The following is an 18318-nucleotide window of genomic DNA, read 5'->3' on the forward strand; positions in this document are numbered from 1 at the left end:
AATTCTCGCGTGACGCCACTTGTAGCCCCAGCTGATCACCGTTATCGAACTACTGAGGTCGTCCATGTCTCCCGTATGAAGCCCTTCATGCGACGTTCTTTGTCCCCTTGACTTGCCGCGGCCAGGCTGGCCGCTTTCACGTGGGGGGAATTAGTGTGGGCATTTAGTATACCAATCCTCTTCATCTGTACATTATCATCATTATCATGTGTTGCTCATGCATCCTCATCGTTGTCACGTAGCATCATCATCTTGGTTCGCTCATCTCAGCTGTCGGCTGCCGGTTCTTCGGGCCTAATAAAGGTCTTCCAAACCAAGACTTCATACGACTCCTAACCAAGACTTCAGACTTCATATATATATATATATATATATATATATATATATATATATATATATATATATATATATATATATATATATATATATGGGAAATAGCCGCCATTGTGATGAGCGAGACCGAGAACAAGAGAGTGAACAAGAGACAACACCCGATCCTGGGCCAGCTGTTCTTATTCTGTCTTCATCTTCCTCTACCTTCCCTTAGCTGCCCACGCGCCCGAGCCCCAGCGTCTTTCTTCGTCTTGACACTATATATATATATATATATATATATATATATATATATATATATATATATATGAGATATAACAGACAGTAATGCCAAGGAATGTACAGGGGAGGTTATTAACATTAATGGAATGTAAATAAGAAGAAAGAAAAGTGGATGAAAAAATTACCAACTGTAAGCAGGAATCGAACCTACGACCTTCGAATCGAACCTACGACCTTCGTTCGATGCTCTAACCACTGAGCTATTACAGCGGCCCTCCCTCCATCCACTTTTTTGGGTTTATCTGTGAATTTAGAAGTAGGAGCGACAGTCAGCGCCATCTGCCAGCGACAGCCAGGCCGCTGTAATAGCTCAGTGGTTAGAGCATCGAACGCGTAATTCGAAGGTCGTAGGTTCGATTCCTGCTTACAGTTGGTAATTTTTTCATCCACTTTTCTTTCTTCTTATTTACATTCCATTAATGTTAATAACTTCCCCTGTACATTCCTTGGCATTACTGTCTGTTATATCTCATTATTATTGTGTTAAAAACACGAAAAAACGAGCCCTTAGGTATACACTTCTTTCCCTTATATATATATATATATATATATATATATATATATATATATATATATATATATATATATATATATATATATATAAATGCACTTTAACACGACAATCGCTTTGTTTCAATTATGTAGTCAAATACCGCATAGCAGACGTCCCTGTGGCTATAACAAGATTTAATGCTGTCAAACGATAAAATTGCTGCCACATTTATTTCTAATCTTAATTTTTCAAGTGGAGCTACCAGGTATCTTTTCGACTGATAAGAATATCGGGGACAGACTAAAAAGAACTCATCTATTTTTTTCATTTCTTCGCAAACCTGATATAACGTTGACGCCTCTAGATCAAATTTATGCAAATAATAATTTAGTTGCGGAACTCTACAACGCAATCTGGTATAAGTAACTTCCAATTGCCGTGTCGCGCACAACTGTCTATTCCAGCAGCATCTTGGATGTGCGAAATCTCAAAATTTCTCTAATGAGTAGGAGTTGAATTCATGCAAACAGAGGTTGCTAAACCATATTGTTGTCGCGTAAGCCGTATCCGGCAAAATCGGGATAAGGGGACCGCTAAAGGATACTGTGGCTAGTGCATCCGCCATGAAATTTAAATATATGCCACGATGGCCTGGTACCCATAACAGCTGCAGTTTTTGCAAGTTTGTCGGTATGAGTTGTCGAAACATGTGCATAAATGGTAAGTTGGCTCCCGAAGACAGAGCAGCACATACTGAAAAAAAGAATCTATTTACGACTGCTTCTGCTTCGCCCAAAGGAATTTTCCGTAGTGCCAGTACAATTGCGAATAATTCTGCTATGAATATTGGTGTGTAATCAGGAAGTCTAACCGAAAAGGATCAGTCAAGGGAACGTGAGAAGATACCTGCCCTAGCCTTTTTCATTCGATACGGATGCATCAGTCGTAATTATGTTGTTCATGATCACGTGTGCCAAGTAATCCTGGAGCCAATCATGTATATATGGAAATGGCATTTGCTTTGCTTTAGAGGGGTAAATATTCTCAAATTCTATCTGAAGATCTAAACAAAACTTACTTGTTGAGAAAATATGTTTGATTTTGACGTTGAGTGGATCTAGCAGCGCTTGAACGAACATTATCTGTGGGTAGTGCAATCGCGACCACCGAGTTTCAAAAGATAAGCTTGGCTCTTTTATAAAAGCATAAAACAATTCTCTTTGGGGCAAGAAGTATAGTTTTAAAAATGTTTAATAGTAAGTATTTTGAATCTATTTAACAATGAAGGCAGACGCGCTTCCATGTATAGCACATTGTTAGCAAAAAACTTGGGAAGTCCAAGGCACAGGAGTAAAGTTTTCCTTTGTAGCGGAATTAACAGTCTCATTTTATAAGTCGCACTGCCCGAAAGAAACACACAGCCGAATTCCATGTTAGGACGTATGTACATTTTATAGATCATTACCAATGTATTTATTCGCAACCCCGTTTTTCTGTTGCTCGTCTTCCTCCGACCACCGCTACGACTCATTGCTTTTTCTCTCTCGCGTGCTTCAAACAATTGCTGCGTTGAACTGGCACTTCAGTCACTTATCGTTCGTTGGTTCTTATCCGTGCCATCTTCTTCCTTCTTGCCGACTTTCAAAATTGTTCACTGTGGGCACTTCAAGTTCCGCTCACTCAATCCGTTTCAAATTTCGGTCAATCCAACCACTTTTGATTCCGTGCCCTCCTTCAGAATACCCTAAAATGGGTTCCCGCTGAGAAAAATATAAATATAGCATTTAAGGTACCACTATTTCTATTGTAAATTGGTTGATAAATAGTCTATAATATTTGTTGCTTATGAGTCATGAACAAAAGCAAGTTTTCCTACCCAAATACACCGGCATTGAAAGCGATAGAGAGTGTTATGCCATCAGTATCAAAAGTTCAGATTCGGCTTCTGCGAGATTGTACAGCCACAATAAAAATAAAATCGACTGTACGAGCCCTCTTTCTTTGTGGTGTGGTTTTCACTAAAAAACATTATTTGAGGCGGTCAAGCGGAATAGTGTATGACCGATTATATCGATTTAAGAAAGCGTGCGCGTCTCAAGTGGCGATTGGCTGCGACCTAAATGACCAAATTTTCCTCGAGGAGAACAACGGTCAAGGCGTAGTCTAGGCGAGAACGATGCTTCCGCGCATAATCCTCCTCCACTTATGCATCCGCTTACCCGCTTTCTGGATCCGTGCTAGGTGGAAACGTGCCTTTAGCGTACCCACTTTGTTAAACGTATCATCCTTATTTGTACTGCATGTCTACCCACTTATAAAGGGAACAAGCATCTGTATATGATGCTCGGACCATTTGAGGCCAACTGCACGAGCACTCCATTGTACTTATAAAGCCCACACGTAGATGCGATGGCAAAGGCAGACATAGGGAGACCAAAGGGGTTTGCACGAGAAAGCCACTGCCGTGAATTAAGGTGCGCTGCCAAGCAAGACAGTCGGACACGACATGTTTAAGGTACTCTGAGTCGTTATACGACAAAAACGGTGAAAGATGGCTGTGCGGGGCTCTACTGGAAATTAGCATCACTGTCTATTACTTCGTATGACCCAGCATACCGTGGCATGACTTGACATAACTTAGCATCGACTCGTGACAAAAGACCAGCTAGGACCCGATCAGCTCTGCTGTGCTGTGCTTTCAGCGTTGTGCCACCAGTGAAGGCTAACATACAGCGTTCCTAGTAATGTATTTTCTAATAATGTAAGCAAAAATGCATAAAATTGTTCTCCTGCAGATGAAAAATTATTACTTCAGAATCGCGCATTGTTTAACTTTGGATGAACAAACATAGGTTGCTCAACAACAACAACAACAAACAACAACAACAGCAACAACATCAACAACAACAACAACAACAACAACAACAACAAAAACAACAACAAAAGCAACAACAACAAAAGCATTAACCTTTCTAAGTCAAATCATTGCCTAACATTTATTCGAAAATCAAATTCTTTATAATTTTATGTAATTAATAAATAAAATTAACAGTAGCACTAGTAGTAGTATTAGTACCAGCATTGCAGTAGTTGTAAATTGACAGAAGTGAGTTTTTGGAAACCCCTAATTATCGATCAGAAGCAGTGGCATACATTTCGAGATAATTGTCCTTTTAACTAAGAGCACCAAGTCGAACAAAAAAAAGGAAGGCCTGCCGTAGTGGTTTAGTGGCTAGGGTACGTGGCTGCTGATTCGCAGTTCGCGGGATCAAACCCCGGCTGCGGCGGCTGCATTTTCAATGAAGGCTGAAATGCTGCATGCCCTTGTGCTCAGATTTGTGTGCACGTTAAAGAACCACAGGGGGTTCAAAAATCCGGAGCCCTTCACTACAGCATCTCTCATAATCATATCTTTGTTTTCGAATGCTAAGCCCACGTAACAATCAAATCAAAAAGAAAAAGAAAAGCGTCTGTTTGACCACAGTATATAGCAATCAATATTTGGCCCAATCACGGAAGAACACAAGAAGCTGTACTGCGACTTTTTTATACGCCGCGAAAGGAGAAAATAAAGGGGACCGACCATCCCTCTTTCGTTTTGTATTGAACCTACCGTACTATATACTTGTCCAAATTGTTGGTCTTGTCCACAACACAGTTGTTGACATTTGAGAAATTTGAGGTGAGAATATGAGCTATTACATAAAATATTCACATGAGTTTAATGACTGACCGACGCGTTCGGTTGAATCTGAGTATGCATCTCTTCTTGCCTTAGCTGTTTCCTTAATTATGTCACAATAGTGCAGGCCTTTGCAGCTCCAACGAGGAATATCACTGATGCCTTGGTTTGTGAGGAACACAGTTGCGGCATTTGTAAACTTCCCGTAAAACAGGATATCTCTTACCTGGGCCAACTAATCCGACTAATCGGATAAGAATCCTCGGCCACCAACACCCCACACGGCTTTGTGGAGGATCTGCAGTGGACGCAGCCGGACGCTGGCGGGAAGCGAAGGATTTTTCTGGGATATAAATAGCCATTCCTGCAAAGATTTCGACCCTGGAAACTCCCAGTGCACCACAAAAAGGAAAAAAATAAACAGTTAGGAAAACCTTGTGCGTGAAGGTTCAGTATTAGTTGAGACGTCCAAAGACTGTTGCTCCACCATAAAGAAAACCACCGATGTACAACACAAACCTAAACATCTGTGTGGGTCACACCTTCATGGTACTTTAAACCACCGAGATAATGTTACCTGCGCACGTTTCGTGCCGGAATTGCGTGCACCATCGGTCACCGCTCTTCAGGCACAACATTATCATGGCAAAAATAAATCATTGTGGCCATTTTGCGACGCCCCCATTCGTGATGCGACTGCCAGATGACCTGCAATGGTCTGCTACTACGATGTGTTTTGTTCTTTTTACTTAACCGTACTTTGTGGATTCATCTGTCAGTTTTTGTCTTGAAATTATACTTGTTTTTTTTTCTTTGTATATTGCGCTGCGAAGGTTTGCATAAATCGGTTGATCAGGTTTGTTAACCCCAGCTTTTCATAAAATGAATAGGTTCTGCATTGTCCCCCTTTACACTAATGTGATCAGAGTGCATTTCATCAACATACAAGAAACACGCCAACGCCCCGCCGTAGGTGTCTAGTGGCGAAGGTACTCGGCTGCTGACCCGCAGGTCGCGGGTTCAAATCCTGGCTGCAGCGGCTGCATTTCCTATGAAGACGGAAACGTTGTAGGCCCGTGTGCTCAGATTTGGGTGCACGTTAAAGAACCCCAGGCGGTCGAAATTTCCGGAGCCCTCCACTACGGCGTCTGTCATATTCATATAGTGGTTTTGGGACGTTAAACCCCACATATCAATCAATCAATCAAGAAACACGCCAACGAAGACTTTGTAAAAGCAAAACTTGAAGGGACACTCAAAATCAAGAAAGTGAAGTATTTATTTTCCTGATGCGCAACTGACCGTTTTTTCAAAGCGTCAAGCACTCTTGTTATTTCGACTGTTTCAGATAAAAATTAAAATCAGTCATCGTAGATACATGAGGAGGTCACTGTCTCTTTACAGGAAAGTTCAATTAGGGCGAATCCACGTCGGCATGAAGTGTGCAGTATGAAACGAAGGCGCATCACGAAAAATAGTGACTGAAACAAAGTATCGTGCTGCACAATTTAGCACCTTGATATGCAACAACTGGTTTTAAGCTACAAACGTGCCCATGTATTTAATGTATGACAAACTGAAGCAAATCGCGCATACAGATTTTTCAAAATCTCACTGATTTTTTATTAAGTTTTGTGTCGTAACACGCAGGTGAACTACCAACACTTCAATATTAGCTCGCTTAACCAGTTCATGCCTTTTCTTGCAAAAATAAATAGACGCATAAAATAAAACACTTTCTGCTGGCACTGCAATAATCTACAAACCTGTTTATGGTTTGGTACCTCATGTCAGATGAGCGCGTAAAGCCAAACATTCTAAATTAATTGCGTCATCAATATTTTAAGAACACGTCTAATCAGATTTCTTTGAATATGACGCCTGTAAGCAAAATTGCAATGTTTAAAAAGTAACAAAATTGGTTTTAGTCACTCTCATGCCCAAGAAAAAGCCAGACCTGCACGGAACGTGCCGCACAATCACAGCCAAAGCTGAAAGAGCAGTCTTTAACCTTGATAGCTTTAAAGAGCGCGTTTCGCAGAAATTTTGGTGTTAGTGTTAGTGTCAGTGTTGGCATTGGTGTCAGCGTCAACGTCATTAGTTGTGAGCGAGAAATATCATTTTTTGTGTGACCGAAAAATTGAGAACCCTGCGAATTAAATGATGAAAGAAAATCTGGAGCCGAGGGGAGCCGAAACAGTGTTTTCGGTTCCTGGTGCAGACAGAACTGCGATTGTCTGCGTGGCAAGCGGATGTTATACCACACGGCCACTCCTATGCTTGTGAAAACAGTGAGAAGAATATCCTCTGCTTAGAAATTCAGAAAAAGTAGCTTTCATGCTTCACTAGCACGCGCGTCCTGTTTATATGCTTCACAATGTAACAAGCAATTTTCCTGTAATAATGCGTGGTCAGCGTTCATTACCTACGGGCATCAGAATATGTGATTATAATGTTCCGTAGTTGGCAGCCGGTACACCCCTACAAAATGCCTTGCCGCGGTAGTCTAGTGGCAAAGGTACCCGGCTGCTCACCCGCCGGTCGATGGATTGAATCCCGGCTGCAGCAGCTGTATTTTTGATGGAGTTGATAATGCTGTAGGTCCATGTGCTCAAAATTGGGCGCAGGTTAAAGAGCCCCAGCTGGTTGAAATTTCTGGAGCCCTCCACTATGAAGTCTCTCATTATCATATGTTGGTTTCGGAACGGTAAAGAATCCCTTCAAAAGGCAAACACGCTACTGCTCCTATTCCCTTAAAGCCACGTAGTGGGTGCATAGCAAATTCTAAAAGGTTTCATGGGCTAAGTATTTGAAGTACGCACTGCGAACAGGATGTCGCTATCACGTTCAACTCCCAATGGCGAAGCCTTCGGGTCACCTAGCTTTTATTTTAACACTCTTTGGGTTACTGCTGCAAACCCTCTCGCAGAATACCCACTACGCCTTCAATGATTGTCAAGTCGGCAGGCATCTATTTGCCATCTTTCGTCATTCTTCGGTGAAGCGTTGTGCGTGCTGCAAAATTGCAAGCTAAATTGTGCAATTATTTTTGCGGTGACTTGAATTTATTATGGCCTGCTATATTTACGTGTTTCCGACAATGCAATTTAATGCGTAACTGAATTGTATATTATCAGCTTACGCTTCATATGAGCGTCAAATCATCATACTGCATCTGGTGGGGCTAGTATTCATGTTGCTCTTGACATGTTATGTAAATGTAAAAAAAAAAACTGGATATATCAAGCAAGTTCGGCTGTTTAACGTATTTCTGTGCATGCATATGTAGGTAACTTTAACTCCACTTCGTAACGTCTCATTCAATTGAAAATTACAAGACAGTCCTACATCCGCATGCTTTGCACAACATCGATTCCCGAGGTGCGCGGGATATGTTGATTTTGTATCTATTTTTCTGACGACCTACAGCAATTTTCATTAGTTAAGTCGTATAGTGGGCCCAGGCAGACCGCAAACACTCAAATTAGGAATAAGCTTCGTGCTACACAAAAGAAGAACGAAGTGCTGCCGAGTGCAGATTGCGAAGGTAAGCGCAGGTCCTTGAAATACCAAGCATGTACAACTATCGTTCCCGTGTCAGCATATTCACACAATTTTAATGTTATAGACTGGAAGTAGAACTGCCATCCACTGCTGTCGTAGCATTACGCAGGATTTCCGAGGTAATGACTTCAGCTGACGACAGTGTGACTGAGCGCAAGGGACCCTTTCCTGCGTTGAGCCCCACATCAGCCGTGTTCACGGAATTTGTAGGACAACCCAAGAGGAACGAGTGGTCCCACAAGCATGAGTTCCCCGCAACTGCCTCACCAAGGAATCAGACGTGAGTTCAAGTTCTACGCCATGAAGGCACTAGCAACACATCGTTCTTGAGTCACACATCTTTTTTAATAATTCATCACATTTGAAATGAGGCGAGAGAAAAATCCCTCCGCAAATATGTGAGGAGGCATAAAATGCTTAGTTGTATACGCCACGCGACAGTGGTCAAGGGGTTAGGGCTCTTGAATGCTCACCTGGTAGTCGCGGGGACCGAATATCGGCTGCGGTGGCGGCAATTTCGATGGAGAAGAAAATCGTCGTGTGCCTATACTTACATTCGGTTGCACGTGAAACAGCCCTAGGGAGTCGAAATTTCCGGAGCCCTTCACTACGCCGGCTCTCATAATAAAATATTATGGTTTAATGACGTTCAATAAAGATATTATTATTATTATTATTATTATTATTATTATTATTATTATTATTATTATTATTATTATTATTATTATTATTATTATTATTATTATTATTATTATTATTATTATTTCAAAGAGTGCGTCTGACAGGCCGGCTGAGTTTTGAAACTGTCTCAGTCGAGCAAGAGTGGCGTGTCCGTCAGGATACTGGATACAAATGGAGTAGAAGTTCAAGTCGTTGCTGGCTGTGCACTTTTCATCTGTTTATAAGTCTCGAGCCTCTGTACCTAGTAACTGTCGACAGGTTAAGGCAGTTGCAATAGCTGATGCTTTGTCACTAGAAAGATTCCATTTCAGAATGCATTAAGCGCTTGAAACCATCCTTTTCAGCTGGCCCAGATGGCATCCCCTCTGCCATACGAAAAGTCTATGGCAGTATACTTGTACCAGTATTGAATGCCATACTTATTAAGTGTCTGCATGCTTCAAATTTTTCTAGCTTGTGGGAAAACTGCTCGTATTTTCCCAGTTTTTAAGTCAGGCTGTAAACGTGACGTCTCGAACTGCCACCCTATTTCCCTTCTTTGTGCCGCATCAAAAATCTCTGCGCTTGCTGTTCACAAAATATTGTCTTTTGATGTAAAAAACTCGTTGATTGTGAATAAGCATGGGTTTCTCGCTGGCAGCTCAACTGTCACTAATCTTGCCAGTTGCACGATGCAAGTCTCAACGCCTATTTCGTAGAAAGGACAGGTTGACGCTATTTACTGTGACCTTAGCAAAGCTTTTAATGCTGTCAGTCATTCGCTGCTTGTGAATAAACACGCACACTATGCTGTTGATTCTTCAAATGTCAATCTCCTCCATAGCTATCGTTCTGATAGATCATGTTATGTTGCCGTTAATGGCCGAACGTCCTGTTTGTGTAAAGCTACTAGTGGAGTTTCTCAAGAGTACGCACTGAGGCGACTCCTCTCTTTATTTTATGGTAATAGTGTTCCTTTTGTCATTCGGAAGTCTTCCTTCCTTTTTTATGCGGATGACATAAAGACAATTAGGGAAATTCATTCAGTTATCTATTTTCGCTTGTTGCAATGTGATTTGTGTTTTTTTTTCTGAATGGTGCAGGAGCAATAGCCGTTTACTAAATAGTTCAAAAGCAAAGGTAATGAGTTTCATTCGAAAAACTGCTTGTGCGCCATTTTTATATTCTGTATATTCCGTGTCGTGAAATTTATGTGAAATAAATGATCTAGGTGTTGTTTATGATAGCACTTTAGACTTTTCTGCTGAAGCTAAAGTGTTTTGCTGAAGCTTTTGCTGAAGCTAAAGACTTTTCTGCTGAAGCTAAAGTTTGCGGGGGTTTTGCACCCCCGGCTGTGTTTGCAGAATGTATGGAAAATTCAGTTCTCCTGTACCCTTCCGAAAATTGTACACAGCGCTATATCTTCCTCAACTTGACTATGCATCAGTGATCTGTAATCGCATTCCTTATTGCAGCACCGATGCTAACGAGTGAGTCCACTAAAACTTCCTGAGCCTTTTCGACCATCGTTTCGCTAGATATGACTTTGGACCTCATTCTAACGCTGCTGGATTATCATCATTGCCATCGCTTTGCTGCCAACGAAATCACGCTGATCTCTTATTTCTTTATAAGCTTGTGCGTGGTATGATATCCAGCCCTGTACTGCACAAGTGTCTTAATATCTGAATCGCGCGTAAGCTCGCCACAGAGAATAGACCTGCTCATGTAACCGCCTGCCTCTGTGAACATTCGGCTATTGGCAGGGTACTACGTCTTTACAGTGCTTACTTTATGGACCTAGATGCTTTTCACATCTCCCAGTCGTAGTTCTGCTCCAAGGGTTGCACTGTACAGAGCCTTGTACACTGTTGAAATTTTTATTTGGCCTGCGCATAGTTGCATATGTGTAATTCTATAACAAATTTTACTTCTGATATTTCAAGATGAGTGTTTGCCTCTGTTTTTGTATTTTTCCGTGCGCCAGTACAAAGGCCCATTGTTGTTCCTGGGTAGAATAAAGGAACGTTTGATTATTATCTGTGTACAATTTATGTGTTCAAGGACAGCAATGAACACTCAAATATGATTTTCCTACCGTAAATATATCATGTTCTGGCTACATTCCCGCTCACGCCGCATATTTGGACCTCCACCATGACAGTCTTCCCGTAAAAATAGACACAGCATTTCGCAATTGACAATGTGGAACGCTGCTTTGCATTATTTAGCAGCATGAGTGAGCTAGGTAACCAATAACTAGTTATGGGTAATTACAAGATCACAGTCTTCAAAAGCTTTGGCAATGACGACACTTTTGGGTATAAGTCATGCTTCCGAGCGCAGCATCACGGCATTCACTGCAACCGATCGTTTCATTCATGAGGGGTAATCTGCTACTTCTACCGAATTGCACCACTGCGCTTTTTTTTAGACGATAGCACAATTTGTATGCTACGTAGCAGTCGTGGTATATCAATCGCTTTCCCAGAGAGCAGTCGCATACAACCGCCTCTTTATTCTCGTGACAAAGACACGTCGATTCAGCGGAATACTCATCACATGGCCCTGTTCTCTGTCTTTTAAGCTGCTTTGTCCAGAGCTAGCGCCTGTACTCTGAAGTTAAGATCGCATATAAAGTGTCTCAAAAATAACTAGAACAGGAAAAAGAAAGTGAATTATGCGAAGCATCGCTAATAGTATATATTATTCCCAGAACACTGGAGTAGTCATTACTAATTTTGATAATTCAATGAGGTTTTATTATTTGCCTTATGTGGGTTCGCAGCTCAACAAGTACCTTATAAATATTAAAATATTATTGTGTCATATGTGGGCATGTTGAAATGACATCTATCTAAACCCTGTGTTTAATAACGCAATAATGGTGTGCTGAATTTTTGGTTCCTAAAAGACCGCGGATTGAGAAAAAATGCTGCAGACTCATCTCAGTTAGGCGCAGTTATCAAAGAAAACTTGTAAAAATGGGTAATGTTTCTTAGATCTTGAAGCCCAAACACAGTTTGCGAAGCGAACAATATGGATGATCGAACAATAGGTACTCTCTGCATACATTACCGACGTTTTGTCAGTTTCCGAAGCTGTCGCCGCCGCAGACGCGAGAAAAGCCCGGCCTCTACAATACCACCAGCAGACACACGCGTGCTTGTCTCTGCTAGCAAAAGCACGCGTTCCTTGCGTTTTCACCTCGGACTCTGAAAAAGGGTATTTGAAGAGGTAGATAGACATGTTGACGACACTGTTGGCTATACGCTTCTGCACAACCACAGCGCTGCAAGTAAATTTAGCGTGGCTTATGACCCTCTCACTGTTTGCAAACACAGGCCCTTGATGACGTTTAATTCCGTCGATTGATGTGCCGTAATTGCAGTGATGGGCAAAGACAGCTTTAGAAAATAGTCTGCTGAATATGTACACATTCTTTCCTTTATTTGGCAAGATATATTGAAATTAATGTTTCTATTAAGCTACTGAAAAGTAAAAGAGATTTCCACGAACCTTCCACGCATTCATTTTGTTGCCACTGCCTTTATTCATCCCTCACCGCAGAGAAGCAGCCATCATCATTATTGAGCCTTCTCACAAGCTTACGCGTGGCCTCGTGGCAGCGCCGGCTCACCAATTTGTTTTTTTTTTATTTTTTTCAGTTCCATTGAAACTTTTCATACTGAAAAATGTGTCCTTTGCACGATACTAGTCGCGCCGCAGTAGTAAAGCTAAGAGGTTCAACAACTTTTATCTGAAAAACTCCAGAAAATATTTTCCTACAATTTTTTACAAGAAATTTGAAAACATCCTTTCTATATCGACGTTAGGAGCTCGAAAATGGGGTGACCGGATGTTTCTTGGGCTACAAAACTTGCAATATGGACATCTTGTTATGTACATCGCTTCAAGCCCGTGAGGAGATACACAGTGAACCACGCTCGACTTGGTCAGTAAAGCTTTGAGTTTAAAATTGCATATGACTACACTCCCAGTGTACAAGTTGGAAGAGTAATTTAACATTGTTGGTCACTTCAAAGACTAATTTATTACATTGTTGAAAATAGCACATATATACGTGCATTCAACATGCCTACATATGTGTAATTGACGTTTAGATAATCAGGTGAGTACTTTTCGAGTTACAGTTAAAACTATGACAAAGTAATGAGACATAATTACCGAAAGAAATAGTAAAGGCTACATCGGTGTATCACAAAAAAATCTTTATTAGGTTCGCTTCGCGTATAGCGGCGTTCCTCTTTTTGTAAGTGATGCTATCTGGTTGTTGCGACACTTTGTAGATAACTAAACGGTCATTGAGATACGCAAGAATGAATTGAAAGTCTTAGTCATACCACAAATTAGAAAAAATAGCAATTAGTACAAATGCCTTGAAAAAGTGATGTGGTAGTGATGTTAGCAGTTCACGTTAGAAGTTATAATTCAAAGCGGAGCGCTTTTCAACGTATAAGCCAACACAATTTGCAGATGGCCCCACTGAATTCGCGTAGCCAGACACTCATTTGAAGTTCAATGCTCTTGTAGCGTTCATTGTCTGCTCAACATTACGATGGTTTGTATTTCGTGGGAAGAGAAACACACAGTGCGCCCATTTCTTTGTCGCTGGCCTCACGGTGCATGCGTTCTGGCGTTTATACAGTAACAGAAGTGGATCATGCTATAAACAAAGAAAAAGAAAGGCAAGAAGCGGTGTGTTAACAAAATGATATGTTAGTGAACATCGATTAGATGTGAGGCTTAATATGTGAAAATGCTGAAGCAATACATATAGGTGCTAAACAGCTAGCCAAAATGCCTGAGAGGGTGTTTCCGAGCTACCGCGGCATCAGCTACCGCAGAATCCTGTATTCACGTCGGTTCCTTAACAGAAATGACGTAAGCCAATTTATCTTAGACACCAGTGTGATTTACAATTATTCTATGTTTGCGATAACTTGTCTTAGCCTTTCGCCTTTCACTTCAACTAACTAAGTAGGGCTGTGCTCTCGGAGATAACATATGTGCGCATATTGAGTGCTTAGTCAAGAATGTGCAGTTATGTCATGCAAATCGCCGGGTTGTATGCAGAAATTGTTTTATGAGTTGGGAGAGAAGAGCCACCTCCTTGATTTTGAATGGGGGATGGGCACTGGCAAATAGAAATTTCGCGCTATGTACACATGGCGAAAAAAAACTTTGGGCGCGGGAGGGGGCGGCATGGGCTTAGAATAATTTTTCCTGGCTGAGCCAAGGGTACAAAGCTGTCTGTTCTGTATATATAGATGCTCTCCGTCTACTGTGTAAAGCCACAGATAGCACGGTAAGAGACACGACAATATAGTTCTGTGCGTGACTGAACAAAGGTGAAATAATGAAGCTAAAGAATTGAGCAGTTATCAAAATTTTATTATCATTCCTTATATCTGCGCCAGGTCCTTAGAACTCGACGGTGCATCATCGCTGCAAAAGTCGAAGAAGTATGAGCGCCGGCACGCGGTAAACTGTGACCTTCCACCACAGAATCAGCCGGAGCTGGACACATCTTTGCCCCCATCAGTGATATCTCTGACCACATCTTCCCAACAGACCCAGGACGAACCTTCCACACTGAGCCTAGACAGTGTGGTGCGACCAGGCTTCTGCAGTCCGTTGATGATGTTGGCGGCACCCGCAGACGTGAGAAACCGTGTTTGTTTTGTTTGCTCCTATTGTTTACGCGTAAGAATCATGAATGTCACTCAAGATATATTTTTAAAAGTGATCCACGTACATTTAGTTATTTCAGTGCTGTACACTCAATTACCTACGCAATTACAAAGGGTGAATTCCGCTAAGAACATGAAACAAAATAAGCGAGAGATAATCGAAAGAAAAACGCGGGACGAGTGGTGACTGTCAACCGAACATATATTACCGAAAAAAACTCCAAACTAGCCAAACTGAGTTGTGAATAATAATTAGGTGTTCGTACTAACTAGCCACGTGTTGCTTTCTACTACATCAATTGCAGCCTATATGATTTTACACTTGTCATGGCGCTGAACATCTCACGCGACGTCCGCGCATGAGGTCCAGGGCAGGGCGGTCTTATTCTGATTAGGGCAAAATACCCGCGGCTCGTGTATTTAGCTTACCCTTGCAGGATCAAGAAACACTTGTGGTTTATTTGTGCGAAGCCCTTAGCTGCAGTTAGTCTAATAATCGCAACATGGTTCTGGGTCGTAAACCAGATAAGTTGCTATTCTTACAAAATACGGCCTAGATTAGTGCTTATAAAAATTATAGCCGAAACATTGAACGAAGCCAGAAATGCTCTACCATGTCCACATGTGAAGCGATCGACTGCTGAAAATCGATTCTGCGGAAAACGACAAGTCGATGGAAAACTTTTCAAAAGGATACTCACAACCTCACATGCGGAGTAAGAAGCGAAAACAAGATTCATACAGGATTTTAGAAAACAGCACTTCTTAATTGCCGGGGATTCCTGGTCCGGGCATCGAACCCAGCATCAACGCCTCTCTGGGATGGTGACTCTAAACATTCGTTTTCCTAAAAAATGAAGTCAACTGTAAACTAGTATTGCCAAGCCTGAAAGATGTGTGAAACTTGACAACCTTTTTTATCTGCTTTCTTTATTCCTTTATTTTCTGTCTTCTGTATTCTTTCTTCTCTACTTGGTCTCGTTCTTAGCCTGGTTTATATCTATTTTTTTTCTATTAATCATTTCCATCAATTTTTTGCTTCTTCTGCCTTGCTTTCTCTTTCGGTCTAGCTCTCCCTGAGCATTAGTTTCGCCCTAGCCCCCTCTATGTATTTTTCTAACAATATCTTCCTGGCTTGCTTTGTCTTTCTTCATTTTCCTTGCCTCTATTGTCATTTTTCTCTCTCTATGCCATGCTTTCTTTTCTGCCGTCCTCCTTACCCCAGCTTTCTTTCTCATTTCTTGGGTGTTCTGCTGGCCATATGAACGTATCTGTACAAACTTTTCAAACTCAAACAAATGCAACATTTGTTCGATGCCTTCAAAACAGGCATTTCTTTTTCAAACACACGAGCTCCGGCTACGTGCATGGAAGTGGTGATAGGGAAATCGTGTACGCCGCAGCAGTCATCACGACGAGTGTGCACGCGTCATACTTTAGGTTTCTGCCTGCAGTTTAGCGTAAATGTCGCGAAAGCGCGCAGTCGACATTTATTAAAATACGGTACATTGATTAGCCAGAGTGCTGTTCATTCGCACCACAGGTAACGAAAAGCAAGACTGAATCACCATTCGTTGACGGTAGCAGCAGATATTTTAGATATTGCACACGCGCGAGCTGTGTCTTCGTGCGCCGCGTTACTTGTGGTATGATGTGACCACTCGAGCGGTACGTACAGTCGTACTCGTGAGCAATACGAGACTACCTTTCAAAGGCTATAGCGGCTAAACTTAGTTGGCAGGTGCAAGAGTAATTATGACACCGAATGCTTTCGCACGAAGCCCACTCTGGCACTGCTTTACGTCACATTTTATGTTTCATTAAAAACATTGCAAGTAATCATTCAATAAACGCCCAATAACTGATATACGGTATATCCACGCGATAATGTGCATGCTGCTTCGATATATATCAGCTTGGTGAAACCTACAATGTCCTATGGTAAACCCTCAACGTTTAGTTTGTACATATACATCAAGAGGCGATTGATCGTATATACGATGTAAGAATGGACAACAGGGTGTGATGTGTTTTTTTTTTTTGGGGGGGGGGGGGAACTCCCGTGCACTGCTACGACGGCGTCAATGAGCAGCAGGCAACCAAACAGCCGGCCTGCTTAGCGTACACACTTCTCCCATAGTGCTCCGCACACCGACGGGGTTTTTTTCAGTTTGCTTTAAAAGGTCTGCTTCTACGTCTGTAGCCGTTAACATCTTAACATGGCTGAAGACGTACTTTTGCATAGCATTTAGGAACACTAAATCAAAATTTTTGTTGTTTAGGTTAGTAAAGCGCCTACATATTTGGGAGAATGGGGCAAATCGAGTGAACAACTCATTGTAACGTTAATATTTGGACACGCAGCCTCTATTAGGAGTGTGGAGTATTAAAATTTAACCAAATTCAGCATCGAAAGTGAAACTTAAACGCGATGGGGCACAACCGCCGTATTCCTTTGACAGTTCCAAAGTGAATGACCGCGCCATTATATTAACCATAAAATGACTTCGTTACGTGGATGTGTGGGCTGCACTCGAAATCATTATCTTTAGCGCTTATATTTTATGAACGCGGAAGTAATATACCTCCGTGATATTTGTCTTTACAGAGACTATCATTCGCGTCGCCTGCTTGATGCTCTCACCGGTGGTTCGGTTTCCGTTTTGGCGTAGAACTTGTATAAAATGCCATAGCCTAAATTGTAAAACGATGCTCATTCTAGTGCTTTTAGAACTACCAGAAGATTTTTATTACATTAGTAGCTTTTTCATTTCAAATGAATTCGCACTGTGGATACTTGCGCACAAGTATCCACAGTGCGAATGCAAAACTGAAGTATAGTACGTTAAAATGAATTTCACAATGTTTTTGTCGATAAAATTGCAGGAGGCGTAATCTTTGTCCCTACTTTAAACCATATGATCTGAAGCGTTGCCTCCGAGATCCTGCGCAAAGCAATTCATTTGTAGAGCAGACGACAGATGACAACTTGCCCTAAAGCATGTTCTTCAGTCTAATGCAGCGATCTTCGTGCCCCAAATGATAAAAATTTGTTTTGAATCGTTTATGAATTCATTCAACAATCGATTCTCTTACCTACCGTGTTGCAAACACATGGCCGTCACAGCAGCTCCATCTGTGTGTCAGTAATGGAGAGGCATCACATATTAGAAGTCTCAGTGCTCTACCTATAAGAGTGAATTAAGATACTGTAGAATACCGTGTTCAAAATAGTTACTCCTATCTGCTAAAACAGCCTTTCTTCACCAAATGCGGTTGCGTTTACTCGCGTTTGAAGCTTAATGTCACTTTTTCGTTCCGATTTCTAGAGTTCTCAACTTATTAGCGCATTCTCGAAAATCTCGAATATTGTCGCTAAAAACAAAATAATGCAACATGTTTTTTATATTACTGTATGATGGCTTTCGGTTGTCTATTTACGAGATTCTAAGAATAACCGAAGATGGGTTTTTTATTATTCAAATTTAAGTGGAGTACCCTTTTGCCAATATGAAAATTTTGAGGCAATATATAAAAATGTACAATTGCCCTACGGCAGCAACAATTTACGTACCTAATTAACACACTAT

General features: G+C 41.4%; 1 protein-coding gene and 1 non-coding gene across 9 annotated transcripts in view; one reads left to right on the forward strand and one right to left on the reverse strand.

Annotated features, from left to right (window-relative positions):
• LOC142765308 (uncharacterized) overlaps window positions 1-18318 on the forward strand; it is a 125320-nt gene that overhangs the window by 35257 nt on the left and 71745 nt on the right. For 2 of the 8 annotated variants that reach the window (XM_075866065.1, XM_075866070.1), the window contains exons 2-3: window positions 14456-14519; window positions 14616-14699. The exons of 2 other annotated variants lie outside the window; for them this stretch is intronic. In XM_075866065.1, the coding sequence (XP_075722180.1) occupies window positions 14456-14519; window positions 14616-14699 (148 nt within the window). Of the gene's footprint in view, window positions 1-5440; window positions 8635-14455; window positions 14700-18318 lie in introns of those variants that run through there. 4 more of the 8 variants (XM_075866063.1, XM_075866067.1, XM_075866068.1 and 1 more) reach the window with 3 other exon arrangements.
• Window positions 742-825, reverse strand: TRNAL-AAG (transfer RNA leucine (anticodon AAG)). Its single transcript is given in 2 exon segments — window positions 742-777; window positions 789-825. It is a non-coding gene; the product is annotated as a tRNA-Leu (tRNA).

This window comes from Rhipicephalus microplus, chromosome 6 (assembly GCF_043290135.1).
Source record: "Rhipicephalus microplus isolate Deutch F79 chromosome 6, USDA_Rmic, whole genome shotgun sequence".
NCBI classification, from domain to species: Eukaryota; Metazoa; Arthropoda; class Arachnida; order Ixodida; family Ixodidae; genus Rhipicephalus; species Rhipicephalus microplus.